General features: G+C 45.5%; 1 protein-coding gene across 1 annotated transcript in view; it reads left to right on the top strand.

The window, feature by feature from the left end:
- CYRIB (CYFIP related Rac1 interactor B) overlaps window positions 1-21,447 on the top strand; it is a gene marked incomplete at its 5' end in the record, with an annotated part of 154,123 nt that overhangs the window by 35,706 nt on the left and 96,970 nt on the right. The window contains one exon of the mRNA XM_079722389.1: window positions 3,579-3,635. Coding sequence (XP_079578515.1) covers window positions 3,579-3,635 — 57 coding nt within the window. The remainder of the gene's footprint in view (window positions 1-3,578; window positions 3,636-21,447) is intronic.

Here is a 21,447-nt window from a genome sequence, read left to right as displayed (position 1 = left end):
TAGTCCTGCCTAGAAAAATCCCAGGAGTTGTGAAAGTGTGGTGTAATTGGCGGTCAGGTAAAGGAAAGATTCCGTTAGACCCGCCAACATTCAGCATTTTCCCCTAAAATAAGCAACGTTTCTGGTAGGTGTGACTAGATAGCCTTCCATTTAAGAGCGTTGTCCAAAAAAAAAAAAAAAAAAAGAAAGAAAAAAGAAAGAACGTTGTCCCCCTTTTAAAAACATTATATTGCATTTGCTAAGAGACCTTGGGCAAGTCATATCATTCTTTCGGACCTGAGGTTCTTCATTGGTAAATAAGGGGGGCCGTTAGTTTTCCGATGGGGCTTTGCTGAGCACCTCGAGTGGCTTAAAGAGCCCTGGCGGACGAGTGTTGAGCTGGCACCTCTCTGGGTCTCTGGGTTTCGAGCCCTGGCAGAGGAGTTTTGAGCTGGCATCTCTCTGGGTCTCTGGGTTTCCCGCTCTGGCCTCAGACAGAGCTGCTGTCTGGGGCAGGTCTGGATGGGTGCTCATTTGCAGAGAGAGGAGGTCCTTTCGTTCTGCATGTGTTTTTGAGGACCTGCTATAAGTCAGGAATAATACCAGGTGCTGGGGACACCAGGATATGACCAAAACAGAGTGGGAGCCCTCAGGTAGCTTGAAGTGTCCTGGAGCAGACAGACAGGGACACAGATAATTCCAGTGTTTCTTCAGCTAGGTCAGGGGCTGGGGGGGAGAAGGTTGGTCAAATGACTGACTGTGTATGTGAGCCTTGGGTGTATTTTTTTAGAAACAAATGACAAGTGGAGGACAGTTCCCTCCTTGAGTCACTGCCTAGTCACTCTCAAAGGGAAAAGAAAGAGGAAGGAGGAGGGCCCACATGGGATGCTTGGGACTTCCCTCGTGCCCTGGAGTGGACTCAGGGACTTGGCCGTGCTGGTGAGAGGGCTATCGGGAAAAGAGGAGGATCTGGGCTCTCAGAAGACCACAGAATTAGCCCTTAGGACTGGGAGGGCACCTGGGAGGTCATCTAGTCCAGGCAAGTTACTCTGGCAAGCCCACCTGCCTACATATCCAGGTCTACATATCCTATGTCTCTCTTCCTACCTATTGAGCTTGACCTTGTAAATCAGCAATTTGGTCTGTGGGCCTTTGCAAGTGCTGCCAATTCTGCTTGGATCCCCTCGGTTGGGCAAATTCAAACTTGTCTTTTAGTTCTCAGCTTAGATAACACCTTCTTGGGGAAGTCTTTCGTATACCCATCACTTTCCATCCCCTGCTGAATTAATTAAATACCCTTTCCTGTGATTGCCCAGCACCTGTACTCACCCCGGTTGTAATACTTTTTGTTACTCCATTGTAATTGCTTGTCAGCCTGTAATTGCCCCACTAATCGATGAGAGCCCTTTGTGGCTGGGATGGTTTAATTCCTGGAATTATTCCCATGGCCACATGCTTGGTACATCGTAGGTGCTCAGTAGATAGTTGTTGAACGAATGAGTGTCCTCACTTGACAGCAGCGGCTGCAGGAGCTCAGAGAGGTTCAGTGACTTGACCAAAGTCACACAGCTCTGGGAGACCGAGACGGGACTAGAGCCCATGCTATGAGTCTAAAAAGGAGACAAGATCAGATCCAGTTTCTGGAGTCATGGTCCTGGTTCTCTGTGTCCATATAGAGGAAGTGAAAGAAAGTCACCCTTGTTTTGAGCTGAACACTTTCCTTCTAGGGGAGACATACTCTATCTCCTGGGTTTGTCTCTAAGTGATGCAAAGACCAGCTTACTCTTCATGTTCTTAAAATAAAACCAAACAAAGAGTTTTGGGGGCTTCCCTGGTGGCTCAGTGGTTAAGAATCCACCTGCCGGTGCAGGGGACACGGGTTCCAGCCCTGGTCTGGGAAGATCCCACATGCCGTGGAGCAACTAAGCCCGTGCGCCACAACTACTGAGCCTGCGCTCTAGAGCCCGTGAGCCACAAGTACTGAGCCCACGTGCCACAACTACTGAAGCCCGCACATCTAGAGCCCGTGCTTCGCAACAAGAGAAGCCACCGCAATGAGAAGCCCGCGCACAGCAACGAAGAGTAGCCCCCGCTCGCCGCAACCAGAGAAAAGCCCGGGTGCAGCAACAAAGACCCAACGCAGCCAGAAAAATAAAATAAAGTAAAAATAGTTCTTAAAAAAAAAAAAAGTTTTGTGAGAGCGAGTTAGTATGCTTTTTTCCAATTTCTAGGACTCCAGGACCCTAAAATTTTTCCCAAGTAAGCAACTTGTCCTGTTTTCTGTTTTGTAAATCTGGTCAAAGAATCAGAAAGAAAGGAAAAAAAGTCCTTTATGTAGCTGCAAGACATAGCGAGTGGAGTCAGAACTGTCATCATGTCTCTGGGCATCTGTGTGCACGTGTGTGTTGTGTGGTGTGTGCACGCGCATACATGCAGAGTGTGGAGCATGTGCACACATGTGAGGTCTTAGCTTGTGAGTATGTTTAAATGGTTCTTAAATCAAATCCCCTTTTTCTTTGGCCACTGGGCAGTTTTGTGATTTTTCTTTAAAAGAGAATTTTAAACCACACTCAGGCAACAACAGAAAGAAAACCTGTACTGGTGAACGAGAGGATTGCTGGCAAAGTAGCAGGAGTGGTTGACATGATTGGCTGATAATGTTCTCCCACGACAATTAGGAAGGGCCCCCAAACCTTTTGTGAATAAAGTGAGGCTGGTTAAGTGGCTTCCGGTAGTCAGCCCCCGATGAAAAGCAAAGAGAAAACACTAAGGCAGCTGAAGATTTAATCAAAATTAAGGCCGGAAGAGGGCATTCTTCCAGGCAATAATAAGAGCGTCTAGACACTGCAGATCTTGCTCCTATCTTCACACTAAATGCTGGTGAACGGGTTCGAATGGGATATTGTTTAACTATGGTTTTATGAAGACTCCCTTTGATTCATAAGTATTTGTCACTGTAAGAGATTTTGAGGGTGACAAGGATGGTGTCATGTACATGTTTGTTTTCCTTTCTCTGCGGTGTAGAAACCTAAAGCAGGAAGCGATTCAGGGGTAGAATGACTAAGACCTGTTCAAACTCAAGTTGAGCTGAGCGTTTTGCTGAGACCAAGACTTGCTGAGGTACCCCAGAGTTCCAGCATCCTTTATCTTAGAATTCTGAGTCTGAAAGGACAGCCAGGCCCCACCTTCTATCTATGTCCCTGGGACAATGCAGTCCAGCCAAACAAACTGTGCCTCCAACAGAGGAGTTTGATTTGGGTTTGCTCTTTACTTGCTGTGCAACCCTCAGCAAGTTACTTAACATCTCTGAATCTCCATTTCGTTTTTTTTTTTTTTTTTTTGAATCTTCATTTCTTTATTTGTAATACACAAGACTACTTTGAACATTAAATGAGAAGAACATTTGTGAAACATGCTCTGTAAACTATAATGGTCGGGAGAAATGTTATTTGGATTGAAATGCTATTGGATAGAAATGCTATACTGGGTTGTTATTCCTGGTACAGGAAAAAACAACAGTGGTTAGGATTTACTGGAGGCTTTTTTGTGTGCCGGAAACTTGTGACTTGCTTAATCCTTGCTATAACTCTGTTTTACAGGAGAAGAAACTGAGGCCTGGAGTTTGAGTAATTCGTTCAAGGTTACCAAGTTGGTAAGTAACAGAGCTGGATTTGACCACCCGGCTTCAGAACTAAGAGCTTCATTTGAATTATCTTAAGCTTCGCAACAGCCCTAGAAAGTTGAGGTTCAAAGAAGAGAAGTAACCTTGCCCAAGTTCATTCCACTGGTAAGGGGTTGTCTTAGTCCATTCAAGCTGCTGTAACAGAGTACCATAGACTGGGTGGCATATATACAACAGAAATTTAATTCTCACAGTTCTGGAGGCTGGGAAATCCAAGATCAAGGTGCTGGCACATTCGGTGTCTGGTGAGGCCCACTTCCTGGTTCTTTGTGTTATAACTTCACATGGTGAAAGGGGCAAGAGAGCTTTCTGAGGTCTCTTTTGTAAGGGTACTAATCCCATCCATGAGGGCTGCGTCCTCATGACCTAATTAATCACTTCCCAAAGGCCCCACCTCCAGATACCATCATATGGGGGGTTAGGTCCCAACATATGAATATTGGGGGGGGGGGGTACGGACACAAACAGTCCATTGCAGGGGTCGATTCAGTATTCCCATGCAGCAGTCTGGCTCGAGAACTAGTGCTCTTAACCACTGTAAACTTGCTGCTCTTGTAAGGCCCCTCACGGAAAACCAGTTCTGTGAGCCTGGGTGCCCTCTACCCCCAAAAGGGCACTTCCCTTTTCTGCCCTTTCCCTAAGCTTCCTGGTACCCTCACTCCCCTCCATTTGACTGTCCAGTCCCTGGAGAGGTTTAGCCATAGAACGAAGACAGAACTGGCAGCATGTTATCCAGCAGTCTCTCCTGCATGCCTTTAACTTTTATTTTAGTGGAGGTATGACTTACGGACTGCATAATGCACATCTTTTTTAAAAATTTTAATTTTATATTGGAGTATAGTTGATTAACAATGATGTGTTAGTTACAGGTGTACAGCAGAATGATTCAGCCGTACCCATAGAATGCACACATCTTACATCCTGATGAATTTTTAACATGTTACACTCATCGAGCCGCCACTCAGATCAGGATACATGGTATTGCCATCACATAAGTTCCCTCATGCCCCTTTGCTGTTAGTACTGCCCCTGGAGATAGCCACTATTCTGACTTATAGAAGTCAGATCATGTCTATCATAGCATAGGTTCCTGCTTCTATCCTATCCAGATCCATATATACTTGCTCCACAGAAACAAAATAGAGGGCTTCCCTGGTGACGCAGTAGTTAAGAATCTGCCTGCCAATGCGGGGATACGGGTTCAAGCCCTGGTCCTGGAAGATCCCACATGCCGCGGAGCAACTAAGCCCGTGCGCCACAGCTACTGAGTGTACACTCTAGAGCCCGCGAGCCACAACTACTGAGCCCACGCGCCTAGAGCCCGTGCTCCGCAACAAGAGAAGCCACAGCAATGAGAAGCCCGCGCACCGCAACGAAGAGTAGCCCCCACTCGCCACAACTAGAGAAAGCCTGCGCATAGCAATGGAGACCCAACACAGCCAAAAATAAAATAAATTAAATAAATTAAAACAAACAAAAACAAAATAGAGGTAAAAATCACACTTTAAATAGCGTGGGTGACCCTGTCTTTCCACCAAGCAGGCATCTCTCTTGGAGTGAGCTGAATGGGAGACACAGATCTGCTGTTCCTTTTGTTGGTCTTCGTTCTGATGGCTTTTTTTTTTTTTTTTTTTTTTGCGGTGCGCGGGCCTCTCACCGCTGTGGCCTCTCCCATCGCGGAGCACAGGCTCCGGACGCCCAGGCCCAGCGGCCATGGCTCACAGGCCCAGCCGCTCCGCGGCACGTGGGATCCTCCCGGACCGGGTCACGAACCCGCGTCCCCTGCATCGGCAGGCGGACTCTCAACCACTGCGCCACCAGGGAAGCCCTGTTCCGATGGCTTTTTAGGGGGTGAGCATCTTGTGCTATCGGGTGTGTTTCTCATATTTATAGATTTTAATCATCATCCAACATGGCCCCCAAACCCATTTCTTCTTGTGCTCAACCTAAGAAACCCAACCCAGTGCTGAAGAAAAAACTGGCTGTGTTGCACTTAATGAGAGATGGTTTGTCCGTCTCCATGATGAGGCTTTATTATGGGATTTTCAAGGGGAATTCTGATGCCCTTCCACTTTCATGTTACAAGTAGACTTTAGAGGCTAACCTTTGAGTAAGAGGCAGTTATAATGTGGACAGAACCCCATCATGGGTAAGTGGGTGTATTAGACTTGGTGACCTGGAACGCTTCTGGCAACATGGTGGACTGACTTGTGTGACTCCTTCCTGGTAGGAGCACAGAGTTGACTGAAATACAACAACTATGTCTAGGGGAGCTCATCAGAAAGGAAAGTCCACAAGTGTCAAAAATGAAGAGAGAAATCTAAGCCAAATGGTTATGTGAGCTGAAAGCATGACAACTTATGGGGCTTTTGCACCCAGATGGAGGCTGTAGAGTCTGGGAGTTAAGGTTTTAAGACCACAGTGGGTCTAGAAATGAGACCTGGGTCCAAGGTGGACTTGAGTGCCCAGGAGCGTTAAACATTACACGTCTTCGTGAAAAGGGGCTAGAAAAACTCCACTGCCTGGAGAAACAGAGAGGAAGCTTGTTTTGAGTGGAAAAAAGTCACCAGCAAGAAATGAAAAACCTGGGGCTGTACCATGTGTGGTTGTGGAATCTATATTGTTATTGTCATGAGATATGAGAACTCCTCAAGCTGAGAAATTAACATAAAAACTGGCTGCCTGCTGTGGGAATCCCTAACACAAACACACAATCACTCCACAAGGATACTTCAACAACCTAGACCTAACAGGACTCCTACAGAAAGAACCCTAGGATGCGTTCACAGTTAAGTCATATGGACTACTCAGGAAATGAATGACTTTGAGTTGAAAGTAATAGAACCATCTAAAAGAGACTATAAGACAGTATATATATATTTTTTAAAGTACCATTTTTTCATTTTAACTTATTTTTAAAAATTTATTTATCTTTGGCTACGTTCAGCCTTCGTTGCTGAGCTCAGCCTTTCTCTAGTTGTGGCGAGCGGGCGCTACTCTTCGCTGTGGTGCACGGGCTTCTCATTTTGGTGGCTTCCCGTTGCAGAGCACGGGCTCTAGGTGCACGGGCTTCAGTAGTTGTGGCATGCAGGCTCAGTAGTTGTGGCTCACGGGCTCTAGAGTGCAGGCTCAGTAGTTGTGGCACACGGGCTTAGTTGCTCTTGGCATGTGGGATCTTCCCAGACCAGGGATCGAAGCTGTGTCCCCTGCATTGGCAGGCAGATTCTTAACCACTGTGCCACCAGGGAAGCCCCAAGCCAGTATATTTTCAAATGATTAAAGACCAAAGATGATTCAAAAATGTAATGAAAGACGGAAAAAGAATAGGTTGATTTGTAAAGCTGCCACATGGAAATGAAAAGTAGTCATTGAAATTAAAATCTAACAAAAGGGTTAGCTGACGGACTAGACATAGTGAAAGAGATAATTAGTGAACTGGAAGACAATAATAAAGTTTACATTTGTTAAGTCCTTAATATGTGCCAGACACTGTTCTGTGTCCTTGCATTAACTCATTTAATCTTCAGAACAAAATTATACGGAAGGCATTATCATTATCGTCTATATTTTACAGATGAAGAAACTAAGGTGTAGTAGTTCAAACCACTTGCCCAATGTCACAGAGCTGGTAATGATGGAGCTGGGATTTGACCCCCAGTTGTCTAGTGTAGCCTAGAGTCTGTGTTTGCAATTACTACACTGTAGAAAATCATCAAGAATAAGCACTAAGTGATAAAGAGATGGGAATATGGTAGAGGGGCATGGAGGAGAGGAAAGGGTACTACTTAGGTCTCAGCACAGGGACTAGGGGAGAGGCATCATTAGAAGATGGAATAATTGGCTGTCCCTTCAGATCTCCTCCAGTCCTTAGGTTCCAAGAACTTGTGCCCCTACTGAGGGCAGAAATATTCAAAGAAGAGCCTCAGTTTCCACTATAGTATGAATTGATGGGCTGATGTTTAACAAAGGTCTCTCTGGGGGAAAGAAAAGAAGCCCTGACTGTAGCATTTACTGATGTCTATGGTATAAATACTTCCACCACGACCAAGTTCAAGCTACCGACATAATGTCAGTGAACATGGCCTTGGGAAGAGATGTGTGTAGTTGGCTCTTTTGAGCCAGTCTGAGCCAGCTCAGCAAACCAGTGGGTCTGACGTTCATTCTCTTTTAAGCTCTGATCTCTGGGTTGTGCATCCAAGGGGCAGAATGTTCAGGAAGTAGTAGTATCATGTGTAATATGACAGGGGCAGGAAGAGACAGTGGGACAAGAGAGGAGCTCTGCCCCCGCTTTCTTCCCTTGAATTTAAGAAACAAGAAAACATTTTGTGAATGTGTGTGGAGAGACTGACATCCTTATGACACTGTTGGTGAGAATGAAAGTGAATCCAAGCTCTTTGAAGGCCATTCAGCACCATCTGCCAACATTTTAAGTGCAAGTACTCTTTGACCCCGCAATTCCACTTCAGGGGTTTTATCGTATAAATCTCATCTTTCCTGTAGTTACACATGTGTGTGAAGATGTGTGTAATGTATGTTCATTGCAGCATTGTTTGAAATAGCAAGACCCTGGAAGCAACTGAAATAAATGTATGTCAGGAGAGGATTGATTGAAGGGATTATGGTATATCCTTACAGGAGAATACTGGGCCACTGTTTACAATAGTAGGTGGTATGTGCCAAGAAGGAATCATCTCCAGGATGCATTCTTTTTTTTAATATATGTAAATTTATCTATTTTAATTTTGGCTGCGTTAGGTCTTCATTGCTGCGCGTGGGCTTTCTCTAGTTTTAGTGAGCAGGGGCTACTCTTCCTTGTGGTGCGTGGGCTTCTCATTGTGGTGGCTTCTCTTGTTGCGGGGCATGGCTCTAGGCGCGCAGGCTCAGTAGTTGTGGCGCACGGGCTTAGTTGCTCCGCGGCATGTGGGATCTTCCCGGACCAGGGATTGAACCCGTGTCCCCTGCACTGGCGGATGGATTCTTAACCACTGCGCCACCAGGGAAGTCCCCACTCTTTTTTTTTACATTGAGGTGTTCTTTATAGTTGACATATAACACTATATTAGCTTCAGGTGTACAACATACTGATTCCCTATTTGGATATAATGTGACATGATCACCACAGTAAGTCTAGTTGATATGCATCACCGTACATAGCTACAACATTTTTCCTTCTTGTGCTGAGGACTTTGCAGATCTACTCTCTTAGCAACTTTCAAATATGGACTGTAGTGTTATCAATTATAGTCACCACACTGTACTTTACATCCCCATGATTTGTGTACTTTAGAACTGGAAATTTGTACATTTGACCCCTGTTACCCGTATTTCCAACTCTCCAACTCCCCAACCCCCAATTTTGGCAACCAGCAATCTGTTCTCTGCATCTATGATTAGGGATTTTGTTTGTTTGTTTGTTGTTTAGAGTCCACATATAAGTGAGATAATACGGTATTTGTCTCTCTCTGACTTATGTCACTTAGCGTAATGCCCTCAGGGTCCATCCATGTTGTGGCAGATGACAAGATTTCCTTCTTTTTTATTGCTGATTAATAGTTCATTATATACATATATATAATAGATCACATTTTCTTTACCCATTTATTCCAGGATGCATTCTTTTTTATTAAATACTTAATTAATCAATTATTTTTTGGCTGTGTTGGGTCTTTGTTGCGGTGTGCAGACTTCTCATTGTCGTGGCTTCTCTTGTGGCAGAGCACGGGCTCTAGGCATGCGGGCTTCAGTAGTTGTGGCACATGGCTTCAGTAGTTGTGGCTCGCGGGCTCTAGACCGCAGCCTCAGTAGTTGTGGCGCATGGGCTTAGTTGCTCCGCGGCATGTGGGATCTTCCTGGCCCAGGGCTCGAACCGGTGTCCCCTGCACTGGCAGGCGGATTCTTAACCACTGTGCCACCAGGGAAGCCCCCCTGTTTAACTTTGGAGGAAAAGCTGAGGGCAATGGTGGGTCTGGGGTGGATGGAGAATATCTTACTGTATATCCTTTTTTAAAAAAAAATTTTTACGGAATTCCCTGGCGGTCCAGTGGTTAGGACTCTGTGCTTTCACTGCCAAGGTCACAGGTTCGATCCCTGTTCGGGGAACTAAGATCCCACACGCCGCACAGAGCAACCAAAAAAAAAAAAAAATTTTTTTTTTTTTTTTTTCTAGGCATAAGCATATGATATTTTTGTTGTTGTTAAAAACAAACTAATTGGGCTTCCCTAGTGGTGCAGTGGTTGAGAGCCCACCTGCCGATGCAGGGGACACGGGTTCGTGCCCCGGTCCGGGAAGATCCCACATGCTGCAGAGCAGCTGGGCCCGTGAGCCATGGCCGCTGAGCCTGCGCGTCCGGAGCCTGTGCTCCGCAACGGGAGAGGCCACAACAGTGAGAGGCCCACATACCGCAAAAAAACAAACAAACAAACAAACAAACAAAAAAACTAATTAACAAAAACTTCACTTTGGGAGCTTTCAACCCAAACCCCTCTTATTTTTAGGGGAGATGGGCAGGTCTCCACGGGGTTGCTGATCCCTAGCATTTATTGAGCACAGGCCAAGTGCCAGGCACTTGCCCGTGTTGTCATATGCTGTGGGCCTCTCCATTGTCTGATGCTTCCTGGACTCTAGTGGTGGCCTGGTCAGTGTGTGATAAACAGTAATCCCATTTTCAGGAAGAGGGGAGGTAAAGTCTTTGTGGGAAGTCATGTGGCGCGCAAGGAGAAGAAGTGGAATTCAACAGCAATCTTAAAAGTGCTTTGTGAACAGAGGGAACCAAGCTGCTTCTTAGCAATCCCAGTTATCTGCAAGGAACCTCAAGCCTGTCTCCCTCCTGCCATTAATCCCAGGAATCTCTCTTGAGACCACATGGAAGTGTTCTATCAGTGTTAATTTTTCCAGCTCTAAGATTCTTTGCTCTGGAAAGTTGGAGCTGTGTTTTTGGACCAAATGAATCGCTGATGTGTTTAGAAACCACAAAGTCAAGGAGAATTTGTCCTGCGCTGTCCTCCTTTTCTGACTGATTTTATCTTCACAACTCTCCTGTTGAGTTCACATCATCCAAGATCTAAGAGACACTGGCTCTGTTCACTTAAAAAGAGCGACCTTCAGGGCCTTTCTTAGCAAAATAGATGTTCCCAGAGGTGCTTTCATTGTTGCCCTTGTTGTTTTCAGCAATCAGCCACATTTCTAGCCCATCATGATACGTTTTATGGAACCAGAAGCTTGCTCTCTCTCTCTCTCTCTCTCTCTCTCATCATTTGGTAATAAATTCAGTAAATAGGTTATATGTCTTGAGAGGGCTGTTCTGATGTTTTTTTTCTTGTTTTTGTTTTAATTTATTTTATTTATTTATTTTTGGCTGCATTGGGTCTTCGCTGCTGAGCACGGGCTTTTCTCTAGTTGTGGCGAGCGGGGGCTACTCTTCGTTGCGGAGCATGGGCTCTAGAGCGCAGGCTCAGTAGTTGTGGCGCACGGGCCTAGTTGTTCCGCGGCATGTGGGATCCTCCCAGACCAGGGCTCGAACCCGTGTCCGCTGCATTGGCAGGCAGGTCCTCAACCACCGCGCCACCAGGGAAGCCCCTGTTGTGATGTTTTTGTGATTTGATCAACAGTAATCCGAACGGGCAGAAAAACTGGAGTCAAAACTTAAGTTCATGGAATCAAAATCACAAAACCTGACCTGAATATTATATAAGAGTGTAACATCATCTGTAACATTGGGGTGAAATTCTTGCAAGGGAGGGCTGTCTGACCCTCCTCTCGGCTGTTGCTGTTTTGTGGGCTCATCCAGAGAGCACCCTTTAGTGCTTTAAGTATCATTGGCCATCCTGCAGTGTGGGATGTAGTGGTTTTAGTTTACTGTGAGATGACTGTGTGTCAACAGTGTTGACTTCCCCAAACAGTAATTCTACCTTCACTGCCTGAATGAAGATCCAGAGGACGTTGAAGTGGTATTTCTTGCGTGAGGCCCGCCCTGACTCCTCCCTGTGTTCCCATTGCTCTGGGCATTGCTTTGTGTAGTATTTAGTTCAAGCGATTATCTTATTGGCTTTATTTTTTAATGCCCTTTTGTTGTTATTATTATTTACTTATTTATTTATTGGCCGCATCATGCAGCATGTGGAACTTTCCCCGACCAGGGATCGAACCCATGGCCCCTGCAGTGGAAGCGTGGAGTCTTAACCACTGGACCGCCAGGGAAGTTCTATTGGCTTTAAATCATTGTAGTTGTTTGTAGCTATCTCCACCTCAGACCAAGTGCCAAGAAAGATGGCCTGGATCCTCTCGCTTCCTCTGTTTATAGCCAGCATGCAGCTTATGTCACGGCCCTTCAAATTTCATGAGTTAGGATTCTTTTGACCTCGTAACAGAACCCCACCTTGAACTGGCTTCCACAGAAAGGGGATTTGCTGGTTTATGTAGCTGCAAAGTCCAGGGATGGAGCTGAAGGCATGGAGGCTTAGACGGTGTTGCTAAGGCTTACACAGGTTTTCTCCATCTCCCGGCGCTGCCTACTCTTTCTTTTTGGATTGTGGCGGCAAGATATCTGTCAGCAGTTCTAGGGAAGAAAAGGCCACTTACCCAACAGTTCAAGAAAAATCTTTTTTTTTTTTTTTTTTTTTTTGTGGTACGCGGGCCTCTCACTGTTGTGGCCTTTCCCGTTGCGGAGCACAGTCTCCGGACGCGCAGGCTCAGCGGCCATGGCTCACGGGCCCAGCCGCTCCGCGGCATGTGGGATCCTCCCGGACCGGGGCACGAACCTGTGTCCCCTGCATCGGCAGGCGGACTCTCAACCACTGCGCCACCAGGGAAGCCCCAACAAAAGTCTTAATATCTCTGATTGGTCTTCCCTGATTGTTGCCTGTTCCTAACCAATCCCCGTGGCCAGGTGAATGAGATGCTCTGACTGGCCACCTTGGATTAAATGTTCGCCCCTTGAAGAAGCTGGGGTTGGGTCTGCACCTCCCAGAGCCCAAGAACTGAGAATGAGGGAAGGCAGATGTTCCCTGAGAAAATCTGGGAACCGTTTGTGAACGGGGGTTAGGCAAAAGCAAGGGTGTCCAATATAGTAGGTTTTTAATCAGTGTTTACCCAGTGAATGAATTAACAGATGAATGAGCAAACAAGAGCTGCTGCTGATTCTGTGAGCTGTTTATACGATACCCGGAGTGGGGTTTTAACAGATGGAGCCTTTGCAGAGAGGAGGATAAAAGAGAGCCTTGAAATCAAGTCATGTAAGGATGACATTAAATTAGCTGAGATTCTTAACAAGAAATAGGAGACATATGATGGCTGTTTCTGAATGTCTGAACGGTGTTCACGGGGACGAAACATTTGCTGGGTTCCTACTTTGTGTCATAGGCTCTAGGCTAGATGCTTTAATTGCCATCACCTTACTTTTATTTTCATTTTATTTTTATTAGACCAGCAATTTATGTTCATTATAGAAAATCCAAAAATGCACAAAAAGAGAGAAAAATAAAAGTCCTTCCATAATCTAACTACCTAGGGCTAATTGCTATTAATATTTTGGTGTATATTCTCTCAATCTTTTCTCCCTGTTTTACAGATGCATTTAAAAATTCTTATCTAATCCTGGTAGTTGTGTTTGTCAGAGAGAAACTGGCTTAGAGAGCTGAGGAACTTGCCTGAGGTCCCAGCAGTGGGCACTAGAGTTCTAGGACCAGAATTTGGTCCACACCTGTAAGCCTCAGAAGCCCTCTCTCACTCCCTGGTCTTTGATTTACCTGCTGCATAACCAGCAGTCTGTGTACTAACTAACAGGGTTTTACTACAGTTCTATTCGAGAATCTTGATTTCATCGCTCTTTGCTTATCCACACATTCATCTTTATTCAGGTACTCAGGAAATATTTCACTGGGTGTCTTGTGGGTGCTGGGGGTAGCCCAGTGAATGAAGCAAGCCCCCCTTGGAGCTGACAGTTGAGCTGAGTTCTGCATCACTGTAAATGGTTGAATCAACAGCCTCTAGGGATGTGCAGATCTGGGATACTGCCCATTGCACAAGTCTCACACCTCTTTGAGGAAGCAACCAGCAAAGCCAAAAGGAAGCACCATAGCCAGAAAGTTTTATATATGCCTTCTGCCCAAGACCCCTGTCCTAAAGGGAGTGGGTTTGTGTCGAAGGGTGGGAGGCTCAGGGTGTGTGTTACCTGTCCCAGGGCTGGCTCTGCTAAGTGATCTGGGGTGTGGCCCACCATCGTGTACATATGATGTCTCTATCTTCTGAACTCCGGATCAGAACCCATAGTATGAAGCAGGGTTAGCTGAATGGAAGGAGGGAAATACATATTTCCTGAATATGGCCTACCCTGAGTGCTTTCACATGGCCCTTCTTGCTCAGGAAGATGGGTATTATTATTCTCATTTTACAGGGGAGGAAGCTGAAGTGCATTTGGAGTTTTGACTTGAGCTCAGGCCTATCTGATGGCTCCAAATCCTACGAGCTTCCTCTTCATGCTCCTCTGATAGAGACACATCTGGGGAGTGGGGCTCTGGAAGGTTCTGAAGCCCCAGGTGCTTTGGTTTCATTCCATTCACTTATTTTAAAAAGTATTTATTGGGCTTCCCTGGTGGTGCAGTGGTTGAGAATCTGCCTGCCAGTGCAGGGGACACGGGTTCGAGCCCTGGTCTGGGAGGATCCCACATGCCGTGGAACAACTAGGCCCGCGTGCCACAACTACTGAGCCTGCGCGTCTGGAGCTTGTGCTCCGCAACAAGAGAGGCCGTGATACTGAGAGGCCCGTGCGCCGCGATGAAGAGTGGTCCCTGCTCGCCTCAACTGGAGAAAGCCCTCGCACAGAATCGAAGACCCAACACAGCCAAAATAAATAAATTAATTAATAAACTCCTACCCCCAACATCTTAAAAAAAAAGTATTTATTGAAAACCAGGGTCCAGGAACTCTGTCAGGCGCTGGGATGTGGGATGACCAAGACCAGTGAGGGCTCGTGCTCCTAGGGAACTTGAAGTCTGAGTTAAGTCACTGGAACAGCGATGATGTTTCTGCACAGTTCTTTGTTCAGTGATTCATTCAGCCTTGCAAGAGGGTGTATTAGGCTGCTTTGAGTTGCAAGGGACAGAAAACCCAGTTCAAATTGGATAATTGGTAGAAGCAGTTGAATGGTCCACGTAACCAGAAAATGGAGAGGTAAGGTCGGTTTCAGGCACACTTTGATCAGGGCTCCAGCTTTTCCTCTTTTTGTGATTCTCTTGGCTCTGGCTCTGCACTTCTGTCTGTTGGCTCTATTCTCTGGTGACTCCCTTCATAATAGTGAGAGGGCTGCCAGCAGGGCTTCTGTATTGCTCAGTGCCAGGAGACACCACGTAGAATACACGTGCTCGAAGAAGTACCGGGGAGAGCTGTCCAGTGTGGTGGCCTGGCTGCTGTTACCTCTCAGAGCACATGCTTGCTTGTTTACATCCAGGGAGGAAAGAGCTACCATCTCTCCCCAGAGCCATTGAACAAAATTTCTGAGCTTCCCTCGGATTGGATCGTCTCAGGACACGCTCTATCTCTCAACCAATCACGGTGGCAGAGGAAATAGGTTAACACTGATTGGCTTAAACCATTCCGGACCCACCCCTGGAATTGGAGATGAGGTCTGAATGAATGAGGGGTGCCGCTTGCTGGGAGAGGAACGGAACAGATGTTAAAGAAGCAATTGCTCTCTCTAAGGGGCAGCGTTTAGGATCTGGGTATAGAAAGATGAGTAAGGCATTGTCCCTTCTCTTAAAAAGCTCCCATTCTAGTGAGCTTCCTGAGAGTTTGGCAGTGAACAGAGAAAGGAGTGTTTACACTGTTGAAGGCTAGGCACCTTACATGTTTCCTCAGTTCTTATAATGTTCTTGTCAAGCAGGTATTTCCATTTTACAGGTGAACAAACAAGTTCAGAGAGGTTAAGTGGCTTGCTGGCAATTGCACACCTAGGAGAGGAAAGCAAGGTGTTTTGAGCCTGTGGATCCCACATTTCTTCCTCTCCTTTTTGTGATGTAGTGAAAATAGATTAACAAAGACCCTGCAAAGCTTCGTTTAATGACTTCTCCACGATAAGCAGGGCCTTGGGAGTAGTTCTTGCTTTTCGTTTCAGGCTTTTATTAGAGGGATCCTGCCTGCTTTTCTTCTTTCACTGTCTAAATGGGAGGAAAACCCCTCTCCCTGGTCCAGATAAGCAACAGATAATTGAATGAGCTTCTGAGAAAAGCAGAACCATTGTTAGCTCACAATGCATCAGGAGAGATGGTTGCATTCAGATAATTTTACAAAAATGATTTCTCTCTCCTTTTGACTTTGCTGCCTGAGGATTCCATTTGGTTTTAAAATAATAGAGTAACTATTATGTAATCGTATACAGTGCTTCCTCCCCCTGGGCCCCAAGTTAACGCGCGTGTTCACAACACAGAATACATTTTTTGGTAAAGAGTTAATGTAAAGCCAGAGTGATTCCTAAATTAAATGGCCCAAACAAGGGCAAACAAGTTGGATTTTTAGTTTTCTCCAGACTCTGCAGAGCCTTAGCATCCAACAGAGCAGGAAATGATTTTGCTTGTGTGCTGGTGGCAAAATGTCTGTGTTCATACTGTTGCCTGCACCCAGCGTGCATATCTTGTGCTTTGCTGCCAGGTGAAAGGCCCTTGTTTTGTTCATAGATCTCCTGATCTCACTTCCACCCCAGCAGGCATAATTTCATCCTGAGAGAAAGGAACAAAAAGAGGGAAGTCAAAATGATGGTTGGTGAACACTTGACCCATAAGGTTTTCAACTTAGATGCTGTACTTTTTGAGTTTCTGCATCTGCTTTTCACTTCTTTTTAGGTAATTAGTGATGATAATGAATTTACCTATCCACATTTCTCTTCAGTTGGCTACTATGTTTTGGGTCTTGGGGATTGAGAATTAACAAACTCATAGTCTCAGTTAATAGCTTTTGGTGGCTCTCCTTTGACCAGATGTCCTCCCAGTCTGTCTCCACGAGTATAATATTTTGGCTCTGATGTACTATAGGCCTGGCAAACTCGTGAAAGTAAAGAGGAAACAAGGTATGAGGGTAAACTGCATTAGCCTCAGTGTCAGGGAAAGACCAGAAAAACATGGCTGCTGGGCTCATCTAGTTGACCCTGGACGGTGCCCACCGTAGTTGTCATTAGGGTTAATATTTAGGGGCTATTTGTTGCCACTCATAACCTCACTGACCCAAATGATATGAACACCACTGTCATAAAGGTGTCTGGATTTATGGAACCTGGGAGCAGACCAGCTGGTGTGTGTACACAGGGACATATGTGTCTGTATAGATGTGAATCTTGCTGCCTCTATGATGGTGGTTCTCGAACTTGTCTGCACATTAGAATCACCTGGGGAGCTTTCAAAATTCCAAAGCCAGGGCAACACGCTAGATGCGTTAATTCACTGACTCCGGGGCTGGGACACAAGCACTGGTAGTTTTTAAGCTCTCCAGGCGATTCCAACGTGCCGATGAGTAAAGGAACCACTGGTGTATGAGAATTATAATAATGACATCATTATCATCATTTGAAGATGAGTAGGGATGATGGTTATGACAGGGGTACTAGCCACCATTATCATTTACCAACTGCTGCCTATAAGCTAGGCAGTGTCCTGGGTGTCTAACAGACAGGATCGCATCCAGTCTGTACAGCAGCCCTGGAAGACAGCTTTATAGGTGGTTGGATAAAGAAAGGAGGGGGTCATGTCTTTGAAACTGATGTCAGCTACAGAGTTGCTTAATCCAGAGTGTCAGGTAAAGTCTACAGAGATGGAGTTGTTGGGTTCCTCGTGTTGATCCCAGAGTGACCAGTGTGGTCATCATTGGGGTTGAGATTTAGGGCTTGTTTGTTACCACAGAGTAACCTGGCCCATCCTGACAGATGCAGCCATCCTTTTAATAACCACAGTGGATTCAGGAGTCCATATGCAAAAGCACATTTTGCAAAATTATAAATTGAGGGGGAGTTTATTTTGGCTTGTGGCTTGGAAAGAGAAATGAGTGTAGTAAACCAGGCTATTAATCTTGGGTTGGTTGATTCGTCCATCAAAATCAATTCAAGGAATCAGGTGAAATAAGTTAATAAAACATTACCTTGTATTTCTGTAGCTCTTTTCTCAATGGAGGACATGGTGCTATGCAAACCTCATACCGTTGCTAGTCTTTTTGAAACATCCTAGAAGGACCGTCAGGTTAAGTAGGGCTGTGTGTTACTGAAAGGTAAAAACAGGAACTAGTTCACATTGAAATCCTTATCCAATGTCCATAGAGATGCCTGACCGGAGTCTTGGTGGGTAGTTTGGACGGGAAGTATGGGAGTGGTGGGAAGGGTGTTTGTAATAGAGGGAACAGCATGGGCAAAGACACAACAACAGGGAATAGTATTTATAGGAACTCTGTGAGTAGTTCAGTATTACTACCAAGAACGATACCATTCCTCACTTAAAGGTGACTGGGAAGTCCCATGAAATCTGCATTTCCACTTGTTTCTTTTTTTTTTTTAAGTTTTATTTATTTTATTTTTGACTGTGTTGGGTCTTTGTTGCTGCACACGGGCTTTCCTCTGGTTGTGACAAGTGGGGGCTACTCTTCGTTGCGGTGCGCAGGCTTCTCACGCGGTGGCTTCTCTTGTTGCGGAGCACGGGCTCTAGGCACACAGGCTTCAGTAGTTGTGGCATGTGGGCTCAGTAGTTGTGGCTCGCGGGCTCTAGAGCGCAGGCTCAGTAGTTGTGGTGCACGGGCTTTGTTGCTCCGCGGCATGTGGGATCTTCCTGGCCCAGGGCTCGAACCCGTGTCCCCTGCCTTGGCAGGCAGATTCTTAACCACTGCACCACCAGGGAAGCCCCACTTGTTTCTTTATCCATCCGTACATGTCTCCTAACTTTTTTTTTTTCTACCTTGGAAGAGATTTGTGAGTAATGAAGGGCCAAATAAGGGTAATGTTTTAATTGACCTTGTTTACCCTGGAAGATCACACCGGATACCACGGTGAATGTTACACACTGCTTATTAGCAGAGATTTTTTTTGCAGGACTCTGTTGACGCCTCAGTGATCCAGACTAACCTTTGGAAATGAACTCAGCAGTTCTCTGACAGTGTAGACGGGAACCCGTGTGATCCTCACTCTGGGCCCAGAGTCCAGGCCTTGGGGGCTGTGCTCCTGTGGGCCCCCTCTGGACCTGTCTTGGGCCTCTCCACTTTCTAAAGAGCAAAATGTTAGATAAAGGTCAATTCCAAGGTTCTTTCCATGTCTAAAATTAGATGATTCATTCAGAAACTCTGATGCAGGCACTCATTAGTACAAGTGACCTATTAAATAAAAAGCTGAAATGGACACCACAGACGTTTCTCCAAGTCTGTGGGTTCAGACAAGACCAGAGCTGGGGCATGGTAGCATTCCGCTCTCTTCTTCTGTGCATTAAAACTGCGGAGGGATGCTCTCTCTTTAAACCTGTCTTCTATCATGAAATCAGCACCAGGATTTTAGAGACGAAGCTAGCTAAACCAGTTAAGCTTCTTCTTAACTTGGACCATATTGGTTCTCTCTTGGAAAGGTTTTCTCTTTTCTTTTTTTTTGTAACCTTATGCAATATCTTTTCTTCTGTAGCTCCCAAATTTGAAACTGTGAGAATCTAAACTCTTTCCAGGCTCTTAGGTCCTGTTTGACTTATCCCCACTGTACTGTCTAAAGCTCTGTATTTCAACTATTGGGTCACACAGCTAATGACCTTATCATTTTGGCTACTTTGGGGAGGGCTTAAATCTCACCTTCTTAAGCTGCTTATCCAATTCCCTGGTTCCAGGGCTGTGGCCATATTGGGGCTTCAGAGTAGGGTAAAGGCCCTAGACCTGGGTTAACTCAGGCTGGACCCATGCCATCTCTTTGACAAGCTGCAACGGTTTGAGTGCATGCCTTGTACCAGGCATGGTGCCCGGCTCTGTGCTAGCACTGGGATACAGCGATGACAAAACAGCATGGCTTCTGCCCTGCTGGAGCTCACAGTGTTCAGGGAAGTACACAAATCACCATACAATTACAATTATGTTATGTGCTGGAAACAAGAAACACGGGTCCCAAGAACTCTCCCAGCTGGGGATCTGACCTGCTTCGCTCAGAGTTCAAAGGCATGTGGCCCTGATGAACAGCTCAAGCGAGCAGTTGGAGGCTGGAGGCATTCAGAGTAGCATGTGATCCCAAAGGCAAGACAGGACCAGGTGAAGGGTTCAAGATTAAGTCCACAAACAGCACTAAGGGCCCAGTGATTTGATAAAGTTCAGGACAAGGCTGGACATCTCCTCCCTGCCCCCTCCCCCTGGACTCCCCCAAACCAAAAGGAGTGATTCTTTCCCTTTAATTTTCTGGGCCATTTGTCTGTATCAGTTTCTTTGGCAGTTGTGTGTTGCTTTGCATTGTAATAAGGTAGTGTGTCTTTCATCCCCTGGAAGGGAAGGCTGTTTCCTGTACTCTGTGTGTTCCCCCCAGTGTGTGACCCTGGATGGAATTGTCGGTCAATTGGTTCATGAAAGGCCTATGGTTTACCAGTTAACCGTAGTACGTGGGCCTCATTCTTCTTGCATCCACAACAGCAGCTCAAGAGAAGGCTCAGGACTGTTGAGAACAGTAACAGGAGACACCCCAAGGGCCCCTTAGTGCTCAAATTCACCAAAGCTTCCGTTGATTGAGGCAGTTAATGGGGAACTTCTATCAACCTGGGAATAGTTTAATAGATATTAGCTTGTAATTAAAAGTTCAAAATAAATTGGCTTTTCTTTTCTGCATCAAATTACCTACTTCTCCTTCTGCTCCTGTGATTCTGTTTCCATTCACAGAGTAACTAACCCCCAAGAGCCTTCTATCCCCTATGGCCCCTCCGGCCCCTCCTCGTGCCCTCCTTCAGGTCCACTCCCATTTCCCTTGGCTACTTCCATTTCTCTTCCACTTTTCTCCTCTCTACATACTTCTCTGTTCAAATGCTATCTTTATGAACAAATAAAATTGTTCAAAACATTGAAGGAAAGTAAAATTCTTTCATCCCTGCTCTCATTGTGTTGTCATTGACTTTTAACTTCTCTGATCCCATTGGCCATTTCCCCATAAGGGTAGATATTTTATATGAATGACATTCTATTTTATGTATATACTTTTGTACTTTGCTCTTTTAACTTAATATTCACAAATTTTCAATCAACAATTGTTAATTGAGCTCCTACTATGTGCCAGGCATCACTCTAGTGGCTGGGGATAGACAGATAGGTGAACCAACCAGATCTACATCCCTGTTCTCCTGGTGCTTCCGCTTATTTCATATTCACAATAAACATAATACAAATTCTGTTAGGAGGTGATCACTGTTACAGAAAAAAAAAAACAGGGTTAAAGAAGGTTGGGATTATTAATTCATAAAATATTTTCTTATGTTGCTATCATCTTTCTGTGTACCTAGGGGTTGCTTATTATCCTTGATATTGATGGATTATAATTTATTTAGAACCTTAGGAATATGAACTTTAAATCTGGAGAGGGCTTATGAGTCATTGAGAGCAGACCCTTCATTTTCGAAGTGAGGAAACAGATCCAGAGAAAAGAAATGATTTGCTCAAAATTATATGGCCCCTAAGTGGCAAAGCAGGAGCTTTTAATTTTTTTTTTTTTTTTTTTTTTTTTTGGTACATGGGCCTCTCACTGTTGTGGCCTCTCCTGTTGCGGAGCACAGGCTCCGGACGCGCAGGCTCAGCGGCCATGGCTCACGGGCCCAGCCGCTCC

Source organism: Hyperoodon ampullatus, assembly GCF_949752795.1.
Source record: "Hyperoodon ampullatus genome assembly, chromosome: 17".
Classification (NCBI taxonomy): Eukaryota; Metazoa; Chordata; class Mammalia; order Artiodactyla; family Ziphiidae; genus Hyperoodon; species Hyperoodon ampullatus.
The sequence above is the reverse complement of the archived record's forward strand: the minus strand, read 5'-3'. Positions and strand labels throughout refer to the sequence as shown.